The sequence below is a fragment of the Monodelphis domestica genome, chromosome 1 (genome assembly GCF_027887165.1).
Source record: "Monodelphis domestica isolate mMonDom1 chromosome 1, mMonDom1.pri, whole genome shotgun sequence".
Classification (NCBI taxonomy): Eukaryota; Metazoa; Chordata; class Mammalia; order Didelphimorphia; family Didelphidae; genus Monodelphis; species Monodelphis domestica.
This window is the reverse complement of record NC_077227.1, coordinates 131,932,422-131,951,968: the sequence shown is the minus strand read 5'-3', so window position 1 is coordinate 131,951,968 and position 19,547 is coordinate 131,932,422. Positions and strand designations below refer to the sequence as shown.

General features: G+C 36.6%; 1 protein-coding gene across 9 annotated transcripts in view; it reads left to right on the top strand.

Moving 5' to 3' along the window:
* AKAP13 (A-kinase anchoring protein 13) overlaps positions 1–19,547 on the top strand; it is a 422,215-nt gene that overhangs the window by 219,296 nt on the left and 183,372 nt on the right. For all 9 annotated transcript variants that reach the window (XR_008913836.1, XM_056806779.1, XM_056806775.1 and 6 more), the window contains exon 5: positions 8,473–8,656. Coding sequence is in view for 8 of the 9 variants with exons in the window: in XM_056806779.1 (XP_056662757.1) it covers positions 8,473–8,656 (184 nt within the window). In the remaining variant the exon portion in view is untranslated. The remainder of the gene's footprint in view (positions 1–8,472; positions 8,657–19,547) is intronic.

Genomic DNA, 19,547 nt, shown 5'->3' with positions numbered 1-19,547 from the left:
GTTACACCTGGAGACTTCCTCAGCTGCATTGTATGGCCGTGTTGTCTTTTGTGCTCCAGCACCCCCTGAGCACTCCACAGTGCTTTGCTGCATCGCCATCTCAGCCATTGAACTTTCTTGTTGGTTTCTTCTGCCTATTCCGCCGAAACAGTCTTCACATGCTGGGTGAGCAAAGCCCTGGTTCACCAGGGGTCGACGACCTGATGGCTACCCTCACAAGGTTTAGCCGGCCTGTCAAAGCCGTTGCCCGAGGTGTGGCTGCTGCCTCATGCTAGCAGCTACTGGGAGCCACAAGTGAGAGTTGTGTTATTATATCACTCATCTGAAATTTACCTCCAGTCTTAGGGTATGGGAATTTACCCCCATTCTTCCCTCAGCATGAAAATAAATACTTATCATAATTCATAATCTTGTTTTCCATTATACCACAAAGAAATTTCCATTGCTTTCCTTAAAAATGATGATAACTAAAATTGATATAGTGCTTTAAGGTTTACATAGTGCTTTACATTTAATACTTAAACTAGCCCTCTCAGGAGGTGATTCTTTAATCTCTGTGTTAGTAGTAGTTAGCATTTATATAGTACCTTTGCTAAGTGTTTTACCAGTATCTCATTTGATCCTTACAACAACCCTCGAAAGAAGAAGTCTCCCCAATGCCATGCTTAGTTCTCTGTCCACTGCACCAGTGAAAACTGAGTTGGAGAGAGGTTGTGACTTGCCTCACTAAATGTTGACTTCAAATTTTGCCTTGCCCAGGTGATAGAGGCAAGATTTGAAGTCAGCATTTCATGAATCCAAGTCTCTGTACCTCTCTTGACCTTTCATTTGTAAATGAGGGAGTTGGATTGTGTGGCCTCTCAAGACTTCTAGTTTTAAGTGGATCGTTCCAGGATCCTAGCACACAGCTTCTGGACTTAGCAGAACCATATTTTCTTTATCTGTAAAAATGGAAGAAATAATATCTATCCTGAGGATAGATATTATTTCTTGAGCATTTAAAGTTTATGTGAGAATACTTTTGAAACAGTGAAGCATAATAACACTGCTAATAATGGTGTATTATATCTTAGCATTTTTTTCTGTTATGGCTTTGTTTTCATGGTGAAGTGGGTCAGATTTCTTTGCCTGATATGACAGTTGGCAGGATCGTCTTCCCTGTCAGTCTATAGAAATGTCAGCATATTATATCATAGATGTCATAGAAATACAGATTGTTCCGGATTGAGAGTCTCTTATTTCTCAAACATCCCAACTCCAGCAGTTCTGTAAAAATACAACCCAGCAGGGGAATTTTTTGCATGTGAGACACACTGGCCCACCAGTCCAAGGATGGACTAGCCTGGCCTGCAGAGGGGAGAGAAGCTTTGAGCTGTTTGAAGTAGCAGGGCTGGACAAATGAAAAGACTTGTGATTAAATGTTTTCAAAAGCTATTTCCTAAAAGGATTCTATTAAAATTCTTCTAAATAATCCTTAATCTCTTTGTTGTAATTTAGTTATTTAGTCATATCTTTTGCTTCATGACCCTATTTGGAGTTTTCTTGGCAAAAATACTGGAGTGATTTGTCATTTCCTTTAGAGAAATGATTTTTTTTTCATTGTGTGTATATATAAAACATATGAGGAAACGGAGGCAAACACGGTTAAATGACTTGCCCAGGACCTCATAGCTATAAGTGTCTGATGTTGGATTTGAATTTAGGTCTTTCTGACTTCCAGCCCAGTGCTCTGTTCCAAGTGCCACCCAGTTCTCTGAATAAAAGAATGTATGGCAGCTTGCTCTGAATTTCTAGCAGGAAATATATTCATGATAAAGATTCCATCCTGAAATAAATGGTGGAACAAGAAAACCTACCTTAACAGATACTCCCTTGTCATTCTCAGCTGACCATGATATCCTTTATTAGTTCTCTAGTGCCTTAATGACAGTAGTGACTCAGGACAGCACTCTTCTGGGAGGAGGACCATGCAGAGCAGTGGTCAGCACAAGGGTGCACCTATTGAAGGCTTGCTGCTCTACAGGGACATCAGAAGAGGACAGCTTGGTATGAGAAACATCATGTAGGAAAGGCTTCATTCTCATTTGGCCATGGCTTCATTTAATACCAAAAGATGAATGGATCCTTCTGGGGGGAATGCTGATTGCAAAGAGAAAAGGAAAAGGTTAGGCAGGATCAGAATCAAAAGGGTAGAGTGAAATATGAAGAGCAGCGTGTACATTCTCTGAATCTCAACCATCAGAATTTTATTTTGTTGTCACTGCTGGTTGTTTCTGGTTGTTAATAGCACCCCAAACTTTAATCCTTGGGTGGGGGTGGGGTAAATTTATGTGGGTTTGTGTTTGTGTGTGTGGGTGAATTATGAGAGAGTTTGGCAGTTTTCTCTGGAAAGTTTTTTAGCCTTAGCTGCACTCGTGATCAGCTTATATCTTCATATGTCAGAGCTAAAAAGACGAAGTGGAGGTGATAAAAACAAAGAGTTATATCATTAAAAAAAATAAACCTTGCCAGCTGGCTCATCCACTGTTAAAAATTAATTATCTATTTCTCTTTGTCCTAAAATAAAATGATCTTACCTTTAAAGCTAGTTGAAGAATCATTCTAATGCTTGAACTTTATTCAATTAGAAATATCTCCCTTTCTGATTTTTCTTCCTTGCCAATCCCTGCTTAATTCATATTGACCTTTGCTTAACATAGTTAGAAAAGTGTTTGTTTTTATATTTTATGGTTATTCCAGCTTCGTGATAACACTTCTGCTAAATTCTGCCATTTAAACCACATCGATTGCTTTAGTGTGTTTACTGTGCCAATGATCTAAGCAATTATCATAGTAGTTTTTAATCATACTCTTTTCTGAGTACTTTCATGACCTCTGCAGACTTTTCCAGCTCTGAATCCTATGATTCTATGTGCATGCCATGTCTAGCTAAGAACTGTAAACAATAATACAAAAAAATTATGATCTCTGCTTTTGTATAATAATAACTGACTTGTGTAGTTCTTTATGTATCTTCTCTTAGTTGATCCTCATAACAGTCCTGTGAAGTAATTCTTAGGTATCGTTATCTCCATTTTACAGGTAGATAAAATAAATTTCAGATTGAGTGACTTGTTTACTTCCCTCCATCTCTCCCTCTCTCCCTCCACACCTCCCTCCTTCCTGAGTGTCAATTCCAAGGTTAAAGAGTAGAAAGGACTAGGCACTGAGAGGTTAAGTGACTTACCTAGGATAAGAGCTGTGAAGAATCTGAGGCTGGATTTGCATGATCTTCTGTTCCCTAGGCCAGGCTCTTTATCCATTTAGCCACCTAGCTGCCTCACCTCCCCCAAAGCAGGATTTGATTCAAAATACATCCTGATTCCTGTTTGTTATGCAACACTACCTTTTAAGAATATACTTTAAAACAACATTAATTTACATTTATTATTCACCTCTGGTGTTCCTATTACTACTTTGAAAATTTGTGTGGAATACTAATAAATGTGGGGTAGAAAAATTTATACTGATCTCAATAAGAAACTTAAAATTAAGTAAATATTTTTAAAGCGACTCCTGTGTACCAGGCACTGGGTTGGGGATACGAATAAGAAAAAGAAAGGCAACTTCTGCCCTCAAGGACCTTTCAGTCAAATGAGAGAGGACAAATGAAATTGGAGGGGTAGAGGGGTAGAGGGGAGCACCAAGGGCACCCAGTGTGAGAGCATCATGTTCTATGGAGTTCCGGGCAGCCAGGGCCTTGCCTTCTCTAAAGGAAGCGCTGCAGGGGAGACAGAGAGAGCTGGGAAAGTATTGAGGATCCAGGACTGAGTTTGCTGTCAGCTCAGCAGCTTACCCTGAGAGGGGCTTCTTGCTCTAAGCAAACAAAGCCACCGATGAAAAGTAAAGTTCCTGCTCCTAAAATGACAGTGGGGGTACATTAGACAAAATTTTAAAGAGAGAACAAAACATGTTAGCATTTAAATTAACACACAGTGGTATTGCACTGAATGTGGATGTAAAGAGTGAGTGAGTGCTCAGCAGAACAAAGGAATGACAGAACCTTGCTGCAGCATCAAAGAAAGAGCCCTGGGTTTGGCCAGTGGACACCATGTTTAAATTCTGCCTCTGACAGTAACTGCAAGAGCATTAGAAAAGTCATCTAATATCTCAGAGCCTCATTTTCCTTGTTTATTAAATATGACTGGGGTACTTGAACGACTTGCTTTACAAGTTTGTGGTCAATAAAAGTACTTTTTTAACCTTTTGGGGCTACACAAGTCTAATTTCTTATTCCTAAGCTGTGAGCCATTCAGTAAGATAAATGGACCTTGAATGATACTTAATGACCATTATATGCATTCTTCCCAATTTTAGGGAGTATGAATTTAGATAATATCTTAATAGTCAACTAGTGATCCTGAGTATTTACTAAGGATGATATTCCTACCTTGTGCACTATTTACTTTGCCAGCTTGAAACTTTTCAGTAGTAAAGCTGCTTCTTTCCAGGTCCTGCCTTTAAAAAAAAATCACTTCGAGATAGTAAAGGTTTTATGCCTGTGGATTTATTGTGTATTAGGGGCCTGGCCACACAGTAAGCTGTCTAAAGAAAACAGTTAATAGTGTGAGAGAGCCACTATTGTCAAGGAAATAGTAATCATTTGTTTATTTTTATATAGAGATGTAGTGGTTATCATTATAATATTGCTATTAACTTATATAACATTCTCTTAATTCTATTCATTTTTCATCTGTTTGTATACATCTTCCCAGATTTTTCTGAAGCGATTCCCTTCATTTCTTACATTACAGTCATATTCCATCACATTCATATCACTGCTGGTTGAGCTTTTCTTTCATTTTTCAGTTCTTTGCCACCACAGAAAGAGCTGCTATAAACATTTTTGTATGTAGAGGTTCTTTTCCTTTGATCTCTGTAGGATACAGACCTCATATCAGTATTGCTTGGTCAAAGACTTTTATAACCCTTTGGGCATTTGTCACTGTTCTTCAGTTATGTGGGACTCTTTAGGACACTTGGGATTTTCTTGGCAAAGGTCCTGGATGGGTTGGTTTGCCCTTTCCTTCTCCAATGGAGTAAGAGGTGAAGTGACTTGCCTTGGACCCTAGCTAGTAAGTGTTTGGGACTTGATTTGAACTCTGGTCTTCTTTACTCAACACTTTACTCAACAACATCCACTAAGCTGTCTAGCTGTCAAAAACTGCCCATGGGCATAATTCTGATTTGTTCTCCCTATTTTTCCACATCCCCTCTAGCATTTGTCATTTTCCTTTTCTGTCATATTAGCGATTTGAAAGGTGTGAGGTGGTACCCCAGGTTGTTTTAATTTGCATTTCTTGGTTAGTGATTCAGAGCATTTCTGATATGATTTGATAGTTTTGATTTCTTCTGAAACTGCCTCTTTAAGTTAGGCATTTATTAGGTGCCTGCTATGTATCAGGCACTGTGGAAAATGCTTTATAATTATTATTTCATATGCTTCTCACAACAACCCTGAAAGGTAGGTACTATTATTATCTCCATTCTTACAGTTGAAGAAACTGAGACAGAGGTTCAGTGATTTACCCAGTATGGCACAGCTAGAAACTATGAGACCAGATTTGAAATCAGGTCTTCCAGTACTCCAGTATTCCACCTAGCTGTCAATTTCAAAGGGATTCTTTTTAGAAAATCTTTTCTGGATGGGTATGGTGGCATATACCTATCATCTCTGTTACTAGGGAGGTTGAGATTCATGGATTGCTTGAGTTTGGGGGTTCTGAACTGCAGAAAGACTAGTGTGCTCATGAGGTCAAATGCCAAAATAATAAACCCCTGAGCGTGGAGGACTGAAGGGAGAGAGAAGCAGGATGCGTGAGGAAGGACAAACTGGTCCAGGTTAGAAGCAGAATAGTGGGATTGGCTTGTAAGTAGCTACTGGAAGGAACAAAGGAAAAGGAGAAGAGAGAGTGAGGGAGGAAGTTTCAGTGGTGATTTTTATTGTGACTCTTTCCAAATTACCTTCAATTCAACAAGGCTCAAAGCATTATCTTTTAAACCTATCTGGATTTTTGTTTCCTATAGTATTAATAAAAACCAATAAGTCATTATCATCAGAAGTAGAATTTATTTACTTTTAAATCAGTTTTTTCCTCCTTCAAGTTATAAAGTACCTTAATTTCTAGGTTTCATAGATATTTAAACAAATTAATTTATCACAGTTTTAAAGTTTTTCCAATTCTTCTTTCTAACTTTAACTAATCTTAGATAAATCACCTCAAAGGAGAATACATACTCAATTTTTTTATTGGGGCCTATTGCTAGAATTCTGCAGAGCAAAAGATTTAGATAAGCCAATCAATTCCGAAATCATTAGACTTTACTATGCAAGTTATTTTATGGGAAAACTCAAAAGAAAATGTAGGTTGTATTACTGGAGAAGTTAAAAGAAATGGGACAAGGACTAGAAGGGAAGCAGCCAACCTAAGTCCTCTAGAGGAGGAATGGAAAATGATATAGTTTGAGAATTTAAGTTTTTTGCCAAGTATGAAAGTTCTTAAGTAATATTGTGGTCACCGATTTAAAAAATTAACTCTTAAGTCATGAGTCTGTTAGCCTCTCTTAATTTAGTTTAATAGAGATATAGTAAAAGAGAGAAATGTAGGAAGGAAGCAGAAGGTATTGCCTAGCTAGAATACCCTATAATTTCTGTCCAAAGAAGTCCAGCTCATCACCCGGAAAGGGCTCCCTCAACTCCTGATCTCCACATGTAGTCGTCTCCTCCAGGAAAGGAAGGCCTCTCTGGAACCCAGTCTCTCCAGAAGCCAGGAAAGGAAGGCCAGCTACTCACCCAGCAAACTGACTCAGGATCCAGGGAAAGAGTCTCCTACTTCAGTCTAGTTCCCTGATGCCGAGAGTCCAAAGATGAATTCCAAAGGAGAAGAAAAGAAGTTCAAAGGAGAAGTTCCTTGGACCACATCACTTCCTTTTACTTCCCCATTTTACAGGAACCAATGGCAGTCTTTTAATTTGCCTAGCACTGCCCAGGAGCAGGGCAGTGGTCTCTGGAGTTGTCACCTACTCTAGCAAGTGACCTGTGAACTCTCATACTTGGTGTCAAGTAGGGGTACTTTAAGTTCTTGATTTGATTAGTTAAAAATAGGTAAGGGGAGAGTTAATTCTATCTAAACAATAACCAGTCAGGGATGCAGTCACCGAAGTCTCAAGCACAGTGTTCTTCAGGTCATAGCAAGAAAAGCAACTCCTTGATGGTGTTACAAGAGGCTACTCTGCTAGTAGGCCTTGGGATGTGGCTCCATAAAATGTACAGTGGCATGCCTCAATTCATGCTTCAGAGTAGCACCAGGAATGCTACAGTCAGAGAATTTCTAAGATCTGGACTATACATATGTTTGTGAAGATGGCGTGGGGCAGGGAAGAAGTTCTGTTTAGGCAAGTCTTATTTTGATAATTTTATTTCAGTATAGTTGGTTTCCTTTATATTTCTGTGTATTTTGTTTTCTTCATTTAAAAAACATGATTGTCAATGGGGATCATGATGCAAAAAATGTCTAAAAGCCCCTGCTCTAGGTTAGGCATTATTATTCAAATAACATTATTATTTGAATGTTTCTGTTGAACTTGAGTAAGAATGACTTAAACATAAGAAAATAAACCTATTTCTCACTGCCAGAGAAAATCTGCTAGGGGAATATACAAAACAGATTAAAAGATTATATTCCATAAAGGTGAAAGGCACCTGTCAGGACCCATAGTTGGCCATCTTTTTCTGGTTAAATGAACAAGTTTTTCATTCTTTACTTCAGTTCTAAGTTTGTCATGCCTTAAAGTTAACCTCTCTTGTTATGTATGGCTGGAGATGCATTTCTTTCTCTCATTAGGCACAAAAGCTGGCAGTGCCAGCATTTTGATTCACACTCAATGTGGGAAGAAAATACCTGTTTGTACTTTAACGAGTAGAACCTGTTTTTAATATATAACTTGCCAACTCCTGAATGGGTGTTCTTTTTAAGTGTAATTATACCCCCAAGAATATACCTCTCTAAATCTTAAACCTTTTCCCCTCTTAGCTTCTTGTTTTGTTGAGCTGTAGCCACACCATTTAGTGATTGAACCTTTTAGTGGGAGAGGGGTAGCAGAAAGCAGTAGGTGGGAGTCACATCTAAAGATGAGGAAACCAGTTGCCCCAAATGATTAAACAGTTGGAAATTAGGTCAGCAAATTGAAATGATAGACTTCCCAATGGGACAGCTGATTTGTTCAGGAGAATTTTCCTCCCTTTTGTGACTTCAGTATCTGACTTTGCAAAGTTTTATATGGGAGTTCATTTCCAACCACTGGAAAGTTGTGTATGAAAACTTAAGCCAAATACTCTGGGTTTTCAAATGTTTATGCATTTGGGAAGGGGTATTTATTTAACCCTTTGATGCCTTAGATATTCATTTCTCATTCTCTTTTATTTCTTTATAGATGGTGGCCCACGGGAAACATTAATGCATTTTGCAGTGAGGCTGGGACTGCTGAGGTTAACTTGGTTTCTGTTACAGAAGCCAGGTGGAAGGGGAGCTCTCAGCATACACAACAATGAAGGGGAGACTCCAGCAAGCCTTGCTTTAGAGCGGGGCTATCAGAAGCTTCATCAACTTTTGACAGAGTAAGCTTTTGTTTCTCTTCTTCTCAACTATCACCTCCTTTCCCCCACATTCCCATTCATATTAACATTGGTTGGTATTCTTCTCATCATGTGTATTTTGCCACTGATTGAGACCAACATCTATATTATAGTCCTCTGGATCATCATAAACTTGCCCTTACTATCTCATTATCTGCAAGAATATCAAAGCTTATTGTGAAACCTGGGTGTGTATGTGTGTCCCTGTTCTTTCCCCCTGACCCCCAAACACACACACACACACACACACACACACACACACACACACACACACACACACACACAAATTCTCATTCTATCTCTGTTTTCTTTACCCTGAACTCTCGTTTTATTAGTTGGGGTGGGGCATCCCTCTAGCCTAGCTTTTTGTTCTCTCATTTGTTACTGAACATGTATAATGAGTCAGGGATTTTTGGTAACATTAGGCAATTTGCAAAGATTTTTCTATAAGTAGGAGCAGTTTTTCTAAGACTTGAAACTTGCTTTTGTTTCTTTAAGATGTTGTTTCTTTAAATTAGAAGCCAGTACTTTAATACTGTAATCATGTATGGAAAATGTACATTAACCACAAGGAGTTACTTTGAATTGTAACTTATGTGGTTAAAATAGAGAGCTGAAGTCTCTCTTTTTAATACAGTAAAAATCAACAGAGTTGTCCTGGAAACTTGCAGTAAATAATACTTCTGTGTGCATGTTTGTCTTCTGTTTTTCTTCAGTCTCTCCCCCCCTCGCCCCCCACTGTATTCTTCTTCTAATTCTTTTCTTTTCTTTTTTTTAAAGTACTTTTGGGGCTTTTTTAACAGATTTAGGAAGATTTTTTTGAATTAAAGAAATAAACGTTGATTTAGAATAAACTAATGGAATACTAGTAAAAGCAGAAATAACAGGCACAAATTCCTAAATAATAATATAATTGTTTTGTTTTACTTCCTACCACAGTAATCTGGTGGTGATTTTTTAAAAAACTTACTTTACACAGAGCCTATGAAAACCAAGTATATTCATTGCTAGATATGTATTCCTTGATAGAACAGTTTCTTGTTCATTGAGGTAGTGTTCCCCAATTTTTAGGCCTTTCCCCCTTAACACCACCTTTGTTGGTGTTTTATATGGGGCTGGCAGGAGGGAAGAGAATAAGAAGGGTAAGGAGAGTTTTCAGAATTAAATTCTGTATGTGCTTATAAATGCCCCATAGATAGAACCACCCAGAATGGTTGATGCAAAGAAATATCATTGGTACAGCAGGGATGTGTGGTGGTTATGTTAGGAGAGAAGGGGGAGGGAGAGACAGACAGACAGTCAGACAGACAGACAATATGAGAGAATGAGAATGTGTGGATACCTGAGTTCTATTGACAGTGTTCTAGTTCAAAGATATGCTGGTGACCATATAATTCCCATCTGGCTAAAATTAAGATTACTCATTTAGGATAATTCAAATTTGCCTGCTATTTGCACTGGAGAAAAAAAGCAGAGTGCTAGAAGTTTAAACAAATATTGTGGGAGAAATGGGTATGAATTTCAAATGGAATTCCTCTAGATTTGGTTGTGTGGCTTAGAACCTGTTCTAGATAATACCCATACCAGTGAAAACTGGATAGTAGATTTAGTATTGTGTTCTAATACGAATGGGGAAATTAAGTTGTTACAACAGCTCCTTTTTGTGTTTGAGGGATCTGTCATAAGACTGATATTGCAACATAGCTTTTAGGGAAATAAGAGGTTTTACATAGTTTTTCCTTAAAGTACCATTGCAGTGGATTATTTGTGTTTGGTAGGGGATGAAAAAGGCGCCAGAGGGGGTAAAAGATCCAGCATTGTTTTCTGCTAGCCACAGAGACTTCCTAAGGACTCTGTTCCTTCTCAAGCCTGCCCCCCAGGAATCTTGTCCTTGGCTTTAAAGATATTCTTAACTTCATTGAACTGTAATCTCCAATTCAAACCACTCAATTTCTTGGACTATAGGATCAGAGTGTGCTGTTCCCAATCCCTCCCTCTTCATCCCCCACTTCATTTGCCTCTGCTGCCCTTTGTTTTGGCATCTCTTTCTTTTCCCTTCTTACCCCTTATGTTTACTAGCTTGTTCTTTATGAGGAAAAAATGTAGTAGTATTAAGAAATATCAAGAAAAGGGTTAGAGTTAATGGGAAATTTATTAAATTGCTCCCCCCTGCACCAAAAAAAGGAAGTTAAGAAGGATATGCTGCTTAGAACAGATTGGTGATATGGTAACTTTTTTGAGCTATTCTCTAACTGAAGTTTGTCATGCTTAACTTGGATCCTATGTTAGTCATAGTCCTTAACATCTTGCCTCCCCTTGCCCTCATGTTTTGTTATACTATTCTTCTTTTATTCTCTGTTTAGAGTGACATCTTTGCATCATAGCATCTCTGTGTCAATTTGATATTCACCTCTCTCTAAGCTCTAAGAGAGCTAATTCTATAGTCCTTGACTCTCTCTTAACCAATTAGGCTACTGCATGAGTCCTGGTGGGAATTATGGATTCCATTTGTTCCTTCTATTAACTGATATCTCTTGATGTAAAAGGATAGGAAAAAAGAACTCAAAATACTTCAGTTGTACCCTGTTGCTCAAAAGACAGAATTCAATATAGTTTTGTTTCTTCCCCCAAGTCATAAAAGATGTTCTATTTTTTCCCTTGTAGTTTACTGGAAATAACATTTGAATTTAGAATTTGATGACCTGGTTTGAATCTCTAGCCCTACTGTTTAAAGCTTCCATGATTTTGCAAAGTAATTGTCTTCCTGATTCCAGGCTTAGTACTATACTATACCAAATAGAGTCAAGAAGGCTCAAGTTCAAATCTAGCCCCAGACATTTACTAGCTGTGTGACCCTGGGCTAGTCCCTTAACTCTTTTTGTCTCATTTTCCTCATTGGTAAAACTAACTGGAGAAGGAAATGGCAAACCATTCCAGTATCTATGACAAGAAAACCCAAAACAGAGTAAAAAAGAATTGGATGTAACTGAAAAACAACAAAATAATCTGATTTTATCCAATTACTTTGCAAAAAAAAAAATAAAAGTTTTAAATAGTAGGGCTAGAGATAGTGCTCTGTCCACTGGGCCTTCATGTGAACTCAGATTATTTTAGGAAATCTCTCATTTAAATCAGAATGGGGAATGTTGAATCCTTGCTTTAGATTCTTTTTCTCCTTTAAAATTTTTATTTAACACCTGTTATTTCTCATGATCACTTCTAAATATGTATATTTCCCTTCTCCTTCTAGAACCTTCTTTCAACTTCTCTTATCCCCTCCTAGAACTGTCCCATGACTCTTGGATAGATTATCTACTTCAGCTCCTTTGCTTTTGATGTTTATCTGTTGCTTTGAAGGGTGGTTTGGAATCAGTAACCACTGTAGCTGCAAATGGAACCTAAAAAACAGTGCTGCTATTTTTTTAAACCTTTTTGTTTCATCAATTCCTTTGTCAGCCCTTTGAAGTATATGGATCCCTTCTGAGAATAATATTTCATTTTTTAATCATTTATTTATTTATTCATTAATTCATTTATTTATTTATTTGTTTTTTATTTATTTTTAGATTTCATTTAGTCAATTTAGAACATTATTCCTTGGTTACAAGAATCATATTCTTTCCCTTCCCCCCCTCCCCCACCATTCCCGTAGCCCATGCGCAACTTCACTGGGTATTACATGTGTCCTTGATCAGAACCTATTTCCATGTTGTTGATTTTGCGCTAGGATATTCCTTTAGAGTCTACATCCCCAATCATATCCCCCTCGACCCATGTAATCAAGCAGTTGTTTTTCTTCAGTGTTTCTACTCCCACAGTTTTTCCTCTGAATGTGGATAGTGTTCTTTCTCATAAATCCCTCCTGATTGTTCAGGATCACAGCATTGCCACTCATAGAGAAGTCCATTACATGAGAATAATATTTTAAATGAATATATAAGAAAACACATAGGATCACAAAGAAAATCAGTTACATTAACATATAGTTATCAGAATTTTTTGTTGGTTTTTTAAAAGTTCCGATCAAGAACTTTGGCTCCCAAAATTTAAGGATAACTAGCAATTGGAAGAAGTAGAGGCAGCTTCAGAGTCTCATAAGATTTAGAACTAGAAGTGTCTCAGAGATTGTCTAGTACAACACTCTCATTTTACAATTGAGAAAACTAAGATTCAAATAAGTGGTCACCTTGAGTAATTAGTCTCTAGAAGGCAGAACAAAGCTATAGGAAAGAAGAATTATATTTTTTTCCTGCTTATTCCTGGAAACATTGAATGAGATGTTGCAGAAAGGTAGATTGCATCTTAATAAAATAAAAAATATAAAATATAGAAACTGGAGGGTTTGTAGGAAGATTACTGGTCCACTATGAATTGGATTAGGAGAGGTCTTAGGTCCTCTCCAATTTTGAAATTCTGTGGGTCTATCTATGTCTTGCCTGATGTCCCATTGGTACTAATTTGTAGAAATTCAAATAAGGTTCTCTTACTCCCAAGTCCTTTTTCCTGATAATTGGCATTTCAAAGGGAAAGAATTGTGATATCATTTTCATTTTACCTTCTCAAGTGTAACTAAGAATCATAGGATTTTAAAACTGTAAAGGATCTTTGAAATCCTCAGATCACCCAATTTTATAAATGGGCAAATAATTTGCCCAAGAGCACAAAGCTAGTTAGTGGGAGAACTTGTGTCTTCTAATTCTCAGTTTAGATTTCTCTTCACAGTGCTACAGAGTTTACCAAAGATTCTGAATTTAGCACAGTGCCCTATAGATAGTAAGTAGACAGGTCACAAATATTTGTTTAGTTTTAACTAAGCTTAGAATGTTTTTCTCCTTCAATTCCCTCTGATTTCTTTGCCCTTCTTTCCCTTGTACATGTCAACCTTGTAACTGGCTTGGTTTCCCTACCTCTCTACCTGCTTCCTTTTGTGGGACTCATCCTTTCCCTGCCCTTCTCTCCTTTTAATTTCTCAAAATGTAAAATAAAAGTTTTCTGTTGCCTGTTAAGAGTTTTAAGTATCAGATTTCCTTTTTGTTTTCATCAACTGTACCCTACCCTACAAAAAACCCAATTTAACTAAATTAAGTTTAAATTTACTTTTTATGTAAATTTTCTTTTTTAAGATGAACTTAAAAATAAGAAAGAGTATTTAGAATACAAAAAACCCCAAAAGGTAAGAGTACATGCAGAATCTGGCAACTTATGTACTATTTGTTTCAAAGGAAATACATATTAGTCTTAATATGGTAGTAACAAAATTACACTATATCTATTTCTCAATTCTTTTTTGTTTTCTTTGTAATTTTCAATGTCTTCTTAATGTCCTTTTCTTTTTTTACCCCTTTTTGTCACTATTTACTAACTTTCTAGATGACTTTCCCCTAGTATAGTTTAATTTTTTTTTTACCTTTATCCTCTCTTGTTAGCTTTAGTTCATCTTGAGCTTTACCACTTTAGTTTTATAGGGCTACATCAGGTACTTACATCCATTCCTTTTTACTTCCCCTTCAATATATCTTTTTATTTCCTTCTCTGTATCTTTTAAGATAAATTGGTGAGTTTCCTGCATATCCATATAGACTTCTTCAAAAAAAATTTAAGGGTTCTAAAAATTCTTTACCGTTCCTTCAGAATTCTTGCCCACTTTCTATCTTGTCCCAAATTGATTTCCCTGATAGATGTTTATTTCATTCAATCTTAATATAGGCTTTCCTGGAGCCCTTTGAAATTTGCTCTGTCAAAATTTAAAGTAGAATTCATACTGTTCCTTTCTTATTCTGAAAGGACTTTAAATATATATGGTACATTCCCACTGTGTCTGCTCCAGCAAGCAACCAGTTCGTCTCTATTAATGAGAATCATATCCATTATAGATTTACCTTTGTTGAACCCTCTACCTTTTGAAAGATGAATTATCATTAAGATAAGCTAGGAAGTTATTAATTCTTCTACTTTTGGCAGAGAGAGAGTGCCTGTGGACATTTGGATAATTATGCTTCCCATCACTGTCATATCATACTTTTGTGTCAGGATTGTGATCTTTTCTTCAGACTTCATATCTGTTTCATCGTTCTGCCAAAGTTTCTTGTCTGTGAAGCAGGGATAAGAAGGAATATTGCCATTATTGACCTCATAGGTTTAGTGTAAAGAGTATTCATTATAAATTTGAATGCTTCATATAAATGAGTTGCTGTTGTTATTAGTATTGCTAGAAGGGATCTCAAGACATTATATAGTCTAACCTTTAGCTGGATGTCCAAGTGTGACAAGAACAGAATTGAAGAATTATATAATTTTGGAGGTTGAAAGGTCTAGGTGAAACCCAGAAGGGTTAAGTGACTCTCCAAACTGTAAGTAAAAGTGGAGTTAGAGCCCTGGTCTGATTGTTTCTTGGAGAAATAAGTATTCTTTTTAATCCTCTTCCCTTCCCCTCAAAACCCCTCCTCCCCCAACCTGTTCTGCCCCATATCATCTTTTCAACTCTTCTCTATAATTCATTCCATGCTGGAAATAATCTCTTGGATGGCAACTAACTTTATCCTCTTCTCTGGAATAGGAGATGTGATTAAGTGTTTAGATTTCAAAGGGATTCTCATTATGCAAAATAAATAGATGGAGTTCAGATGTGAAGCAAAGTCAAGTAGGTATTAACTATGTCAATAAACTGAAAAGGCAAGACTTCCTTTACATTAGCTGTTATATAAGCACAGTTGAAAGGAGCTAGCTTTTATTTATGTGGATTGAATATTTTCAAGGGTGCTATTTGATGATATATGATTTTTGGATAACTTCCCTAGTCATGGAGGAGCATTCTATGATAAAGGAATGGTAGAAAACTTAAGGCCAACAGAAATCTTGTGCTCCTTAGCTATTTGAGTCGAAATTTATGGGAGCTTTATTGTACTTACTCTTGCCAAAAGTTCACTGTATGCTTCTTGGATTGCCTTCCTATTAAATGATTAAAATGGTATTATGGAGGCACCAATTTCTTGTTGTTATCCTTTTTGCTTCTTCTTTTGGAAATGGGATTAGATTATGATAGAAAAAGTTTTCCTTTTTCAAGTCTATTGTTTGTATTGAAAACATAATTTAATACTTTAATTTTCTCTTCATGGGATCTTGTGCATATGTATACATTTCAATTCAGTCTATACCTGTTAAGCACTATTTATTTGAAAGTCATTGTTTAGGCAATAGGAATAGTTGAAAAACATGATATAATACCTATCCTTAAGTATTCCACACCTCAGAGGAGGAGTTCTGACAGGAATATAAACATGGGACTGTAAGTAAAATGTGATATAGGCAAAGAACTCTATAAAATTTCATGAAGAAAAGTTCACTTTTAGATAGTACTTAAATTGATCATTCAAGTCTTTAGAAGGATTTTAACAAGTAGAGATGTGGAAAGACTATTTTTGTAGTGCTCTTCCCACTCCCCCTTCTCTCTCTTCCTCTTTCTGTCTCTTCTCTCCTTCTTCCTCTCTTCTTTTCTTGCTTTCTCCCATTTTCAGTGTTTCCAAAGTTAAGTTTCAGAGGAATTTATTCTAATTTCTAAGGCCTTGATCTCTAGGGTAACACATTTTAATCGGACTATTTCAGGTTCTTTATAAATTAAATATTTTTCCAATTATATTCATTACACCCTTTTGCTCCTTGCATCTCTGGTCACTGTATTAATTCTCCTATTTTCACAGATACTTTTTGGATGATTAAAAATAAAATTTATGAAACATTTTGGCATTCCCTTTAGATGATGCCTTGGGAAATGAAGAGTGACTCTCACATATTGCATTGTCTATCTATCACTGATACAGACTGTGTTAAAAAGTATTTGTATGATTTGTGACCATATTATACCATTCACAGTGTACTTGCCACCACATAGCAGAAGTTACTTTTTTAAGAGCTAACTTGAAATATTGCCACAGTTATTATTCAACATGTCTTTACTCTAGGGGGCACTAGTGTAGCACATCTGCTCTATGAGGGTTATAGAAGACTATATTTTGGATATATTATGAACTTATGTAATGATGTTAAAACTTTTACTTTTATCTGTGGCCCCATCTCAGAAAAAATATTTCCTTTCTGTGGGAATATCTTATTACAATTCTAGTGGAATTTGATGTAAGACAGACCTTCCTTATAATGAAATTTTTAGTATTGACCCTCTTAATCCTCATCAAAACATCCTCTATTTTGTTGAAAGACCATTGTAGTTATAGCTTGTGAAATTGACCTCTGTGTTATTTGTATCTAGATCAGTTTATTCACATAATTGAAACAAAAGGTACCAAATAATCTTGTACCAAATGTTCTGGCAGAAATGCCTACCCTCCTCACCTATACCTTCTGAACTCTCTTCCAGAGTCACCGTAAGGATAGGTATTTTGTTTGATATGAAAAAAGACTCAGTTTAGTATCACCAACCATACAAAGCATGTGTATGTATACATAAATATGTATATGAAGTGTTTATCTCTGCATATTGTGGTCTATGCATGGTATTGTCTGACATTGGGATATATTGTGATATACACATGAACATGACATACATATACATGTGTATCTATAGAGTTACATGTGTATATTAATGTTTATATAAACACATATACATGCATGTATATATATGTATATATTTGTATCATCTCTCAATCAAATATAAGATCTTTGAAGTCAAGAACTGTTTCCCTCTTTCTTTGCCTTTGTATCCCTCGCATTTAGCATGAAGCCTGGTCCATTGTAGCTGCTTGATACATGATTGGTTGATTTAATTGGCTATTATTGGGGTCATTACAGTGCCTCCTTCAAGTGAGTGGAAATATTTCAAACCTATGAACCTTCTGTCTGTCACTTAAATCTCAGAGTTTTGCCTCAAAGAGTTGTGACATGACATGGCTTAATATATTATGTTGTTCCCTATGGCAGCACTGTGTGATGCTAGAAATATGGAATTTGCTTCAGTGCAGATTTGGGACAAAGTGAACATGCAACCAAAACCTCATAACAGAGAGCTACATATGATAGAATAAGACAATAACTAGGACTCCCTTTTCCTCTTAAATACATAAATAATTAGTAGACTTTGTTACAAAAGCTAGATTTGACAGTATATATGGTGTTGGACTTGGAGTCTATCGCAAATTCAAACCATGCCCTTAAACACTTTCTAGCTGGAAGTCATTTAACCTGTGCCTTTCCTTATCCATAAAATGGGGATGATAATAGGATCTATAGTTCTCTCCTAGGATGTTTTGAAGATGATGAGATTTCATATTTAAAGCACTTTGTAACCCGTAAAGCAGTATGTTGATGTAGTAGTAGTTGTTGTTATCATTAACCTTGATAAGGGTAATTTTAGCATTGTGACTTAAAATTCTAAATTAATTGGTTGCCAGGGAAAATCCCAAATAATAAAATACCCAAGTCAGCTGGAAATTATGGTGATTTTAATTAATATAGAGAGAAGGAATTAAGGAGAAGAGAGAGAGCGAACTCTGGTTTCTAGATAGCATTTCTACGTCCCAGCCAGGGGGAGAGAGTCTCAAGAAGTTTGGGTCCTTCCTGGAGGTTTCAAGCCTCCAGAAAGGCAGGGTTATTAAGTCAGCTTTCACTCACCAACGGTGACAGTCTTAAAGAAGTCTGGGTGTTGGTCTTCCGTCGCTCCACTGAGTCAGTGCTCAGAATGTCCAAACAAATGTATAGTCTCCAAATTAAATTGTTGGAGATAGATGCCAGAAAACCTATATTACATCAAGAAGATCAAGAATGAACTTTGGGTGTGGTTGATTGAACTGAAGTTTGATTGAACATTTATTTATTGCAAATATACAGTTTTATGCCAAAGGGGACTGCCCCAATTTGACTTTTTTATCAATGCACCTAGCAAAACATTGGTTTTGCTTTCTCTCTTTTCTATTCTCTCTATTCCTCTCTAACTATTGTAATTTCCTATTAGAAATTGAATATTGTATACATCTGTAGTTAGAAGTGCTTTTAGGACTACAAGATGATTATGTTAAATGATCAATGGGGAGACTAGTCTCCCAATGATCATCAGGGAGGATTGTGAACTTGAAAATTATTCCACCCTACTCAGACAGTACTTTAGGGGAAGATAAAGTTGTAATCTCCTGATTGAATAATGAAGGTACTTAGTTCTCACCTTATAGTGAAGCTAGAACGTTAAGCTAAGTCTATTTTTAGGTCTTAATACAAAAAGGTGTTAAGTAACTATAAAGGTTAAATTAATTACAAAAAGGTCAAATAAATAACATAAGGTGAACTTAACAAAGAAGTGTGAAGTAGCTCAAAAGATATAATCTAACCAGAGAAGGTAAGAACTAAAGAATGGGCAGTCCTGGAGAAAAGCATCTGCTGGGATTGGTAGATGTGAAAATTTAGGGGAGGTGACAGAAGAGAAAAGATCTTAGAGGATGTAAAGGCCAGAATTGGAGGTTTGGACATGCTGGCATTCAGATATTCAGAACTCAACCTGGAGGAGCTCCCTCAGACAGCTTCCTTGAGACGATCTCGTGGTGACTTGGGTAAGACTGACTTCCTTTCCCTTGGGCTCAGGGAGGCCACTTTGGCCAAGGAGTTTAACTCCTGTCTGGCTCAGCTTGAGCCGGAGCAGTTTAAATTAACTCTTTCCTCTCTCTCTCTCTTTTCCTTAATTCCTTCTCTCTATATTAATTAAAATCACCATAATTTCCAGCTGACTTGGGTATTTTATTATTTGGGATTTTCCCTGGTGACCAATTAATTTAGAATTTTAAGCACAATGCAAAAATTAGCCTTACAACCTTTTCTGTTACTTTAATGTGAGACTCTCTTTAAAGGAATACATGGTATAGTTGAGAGCATACGA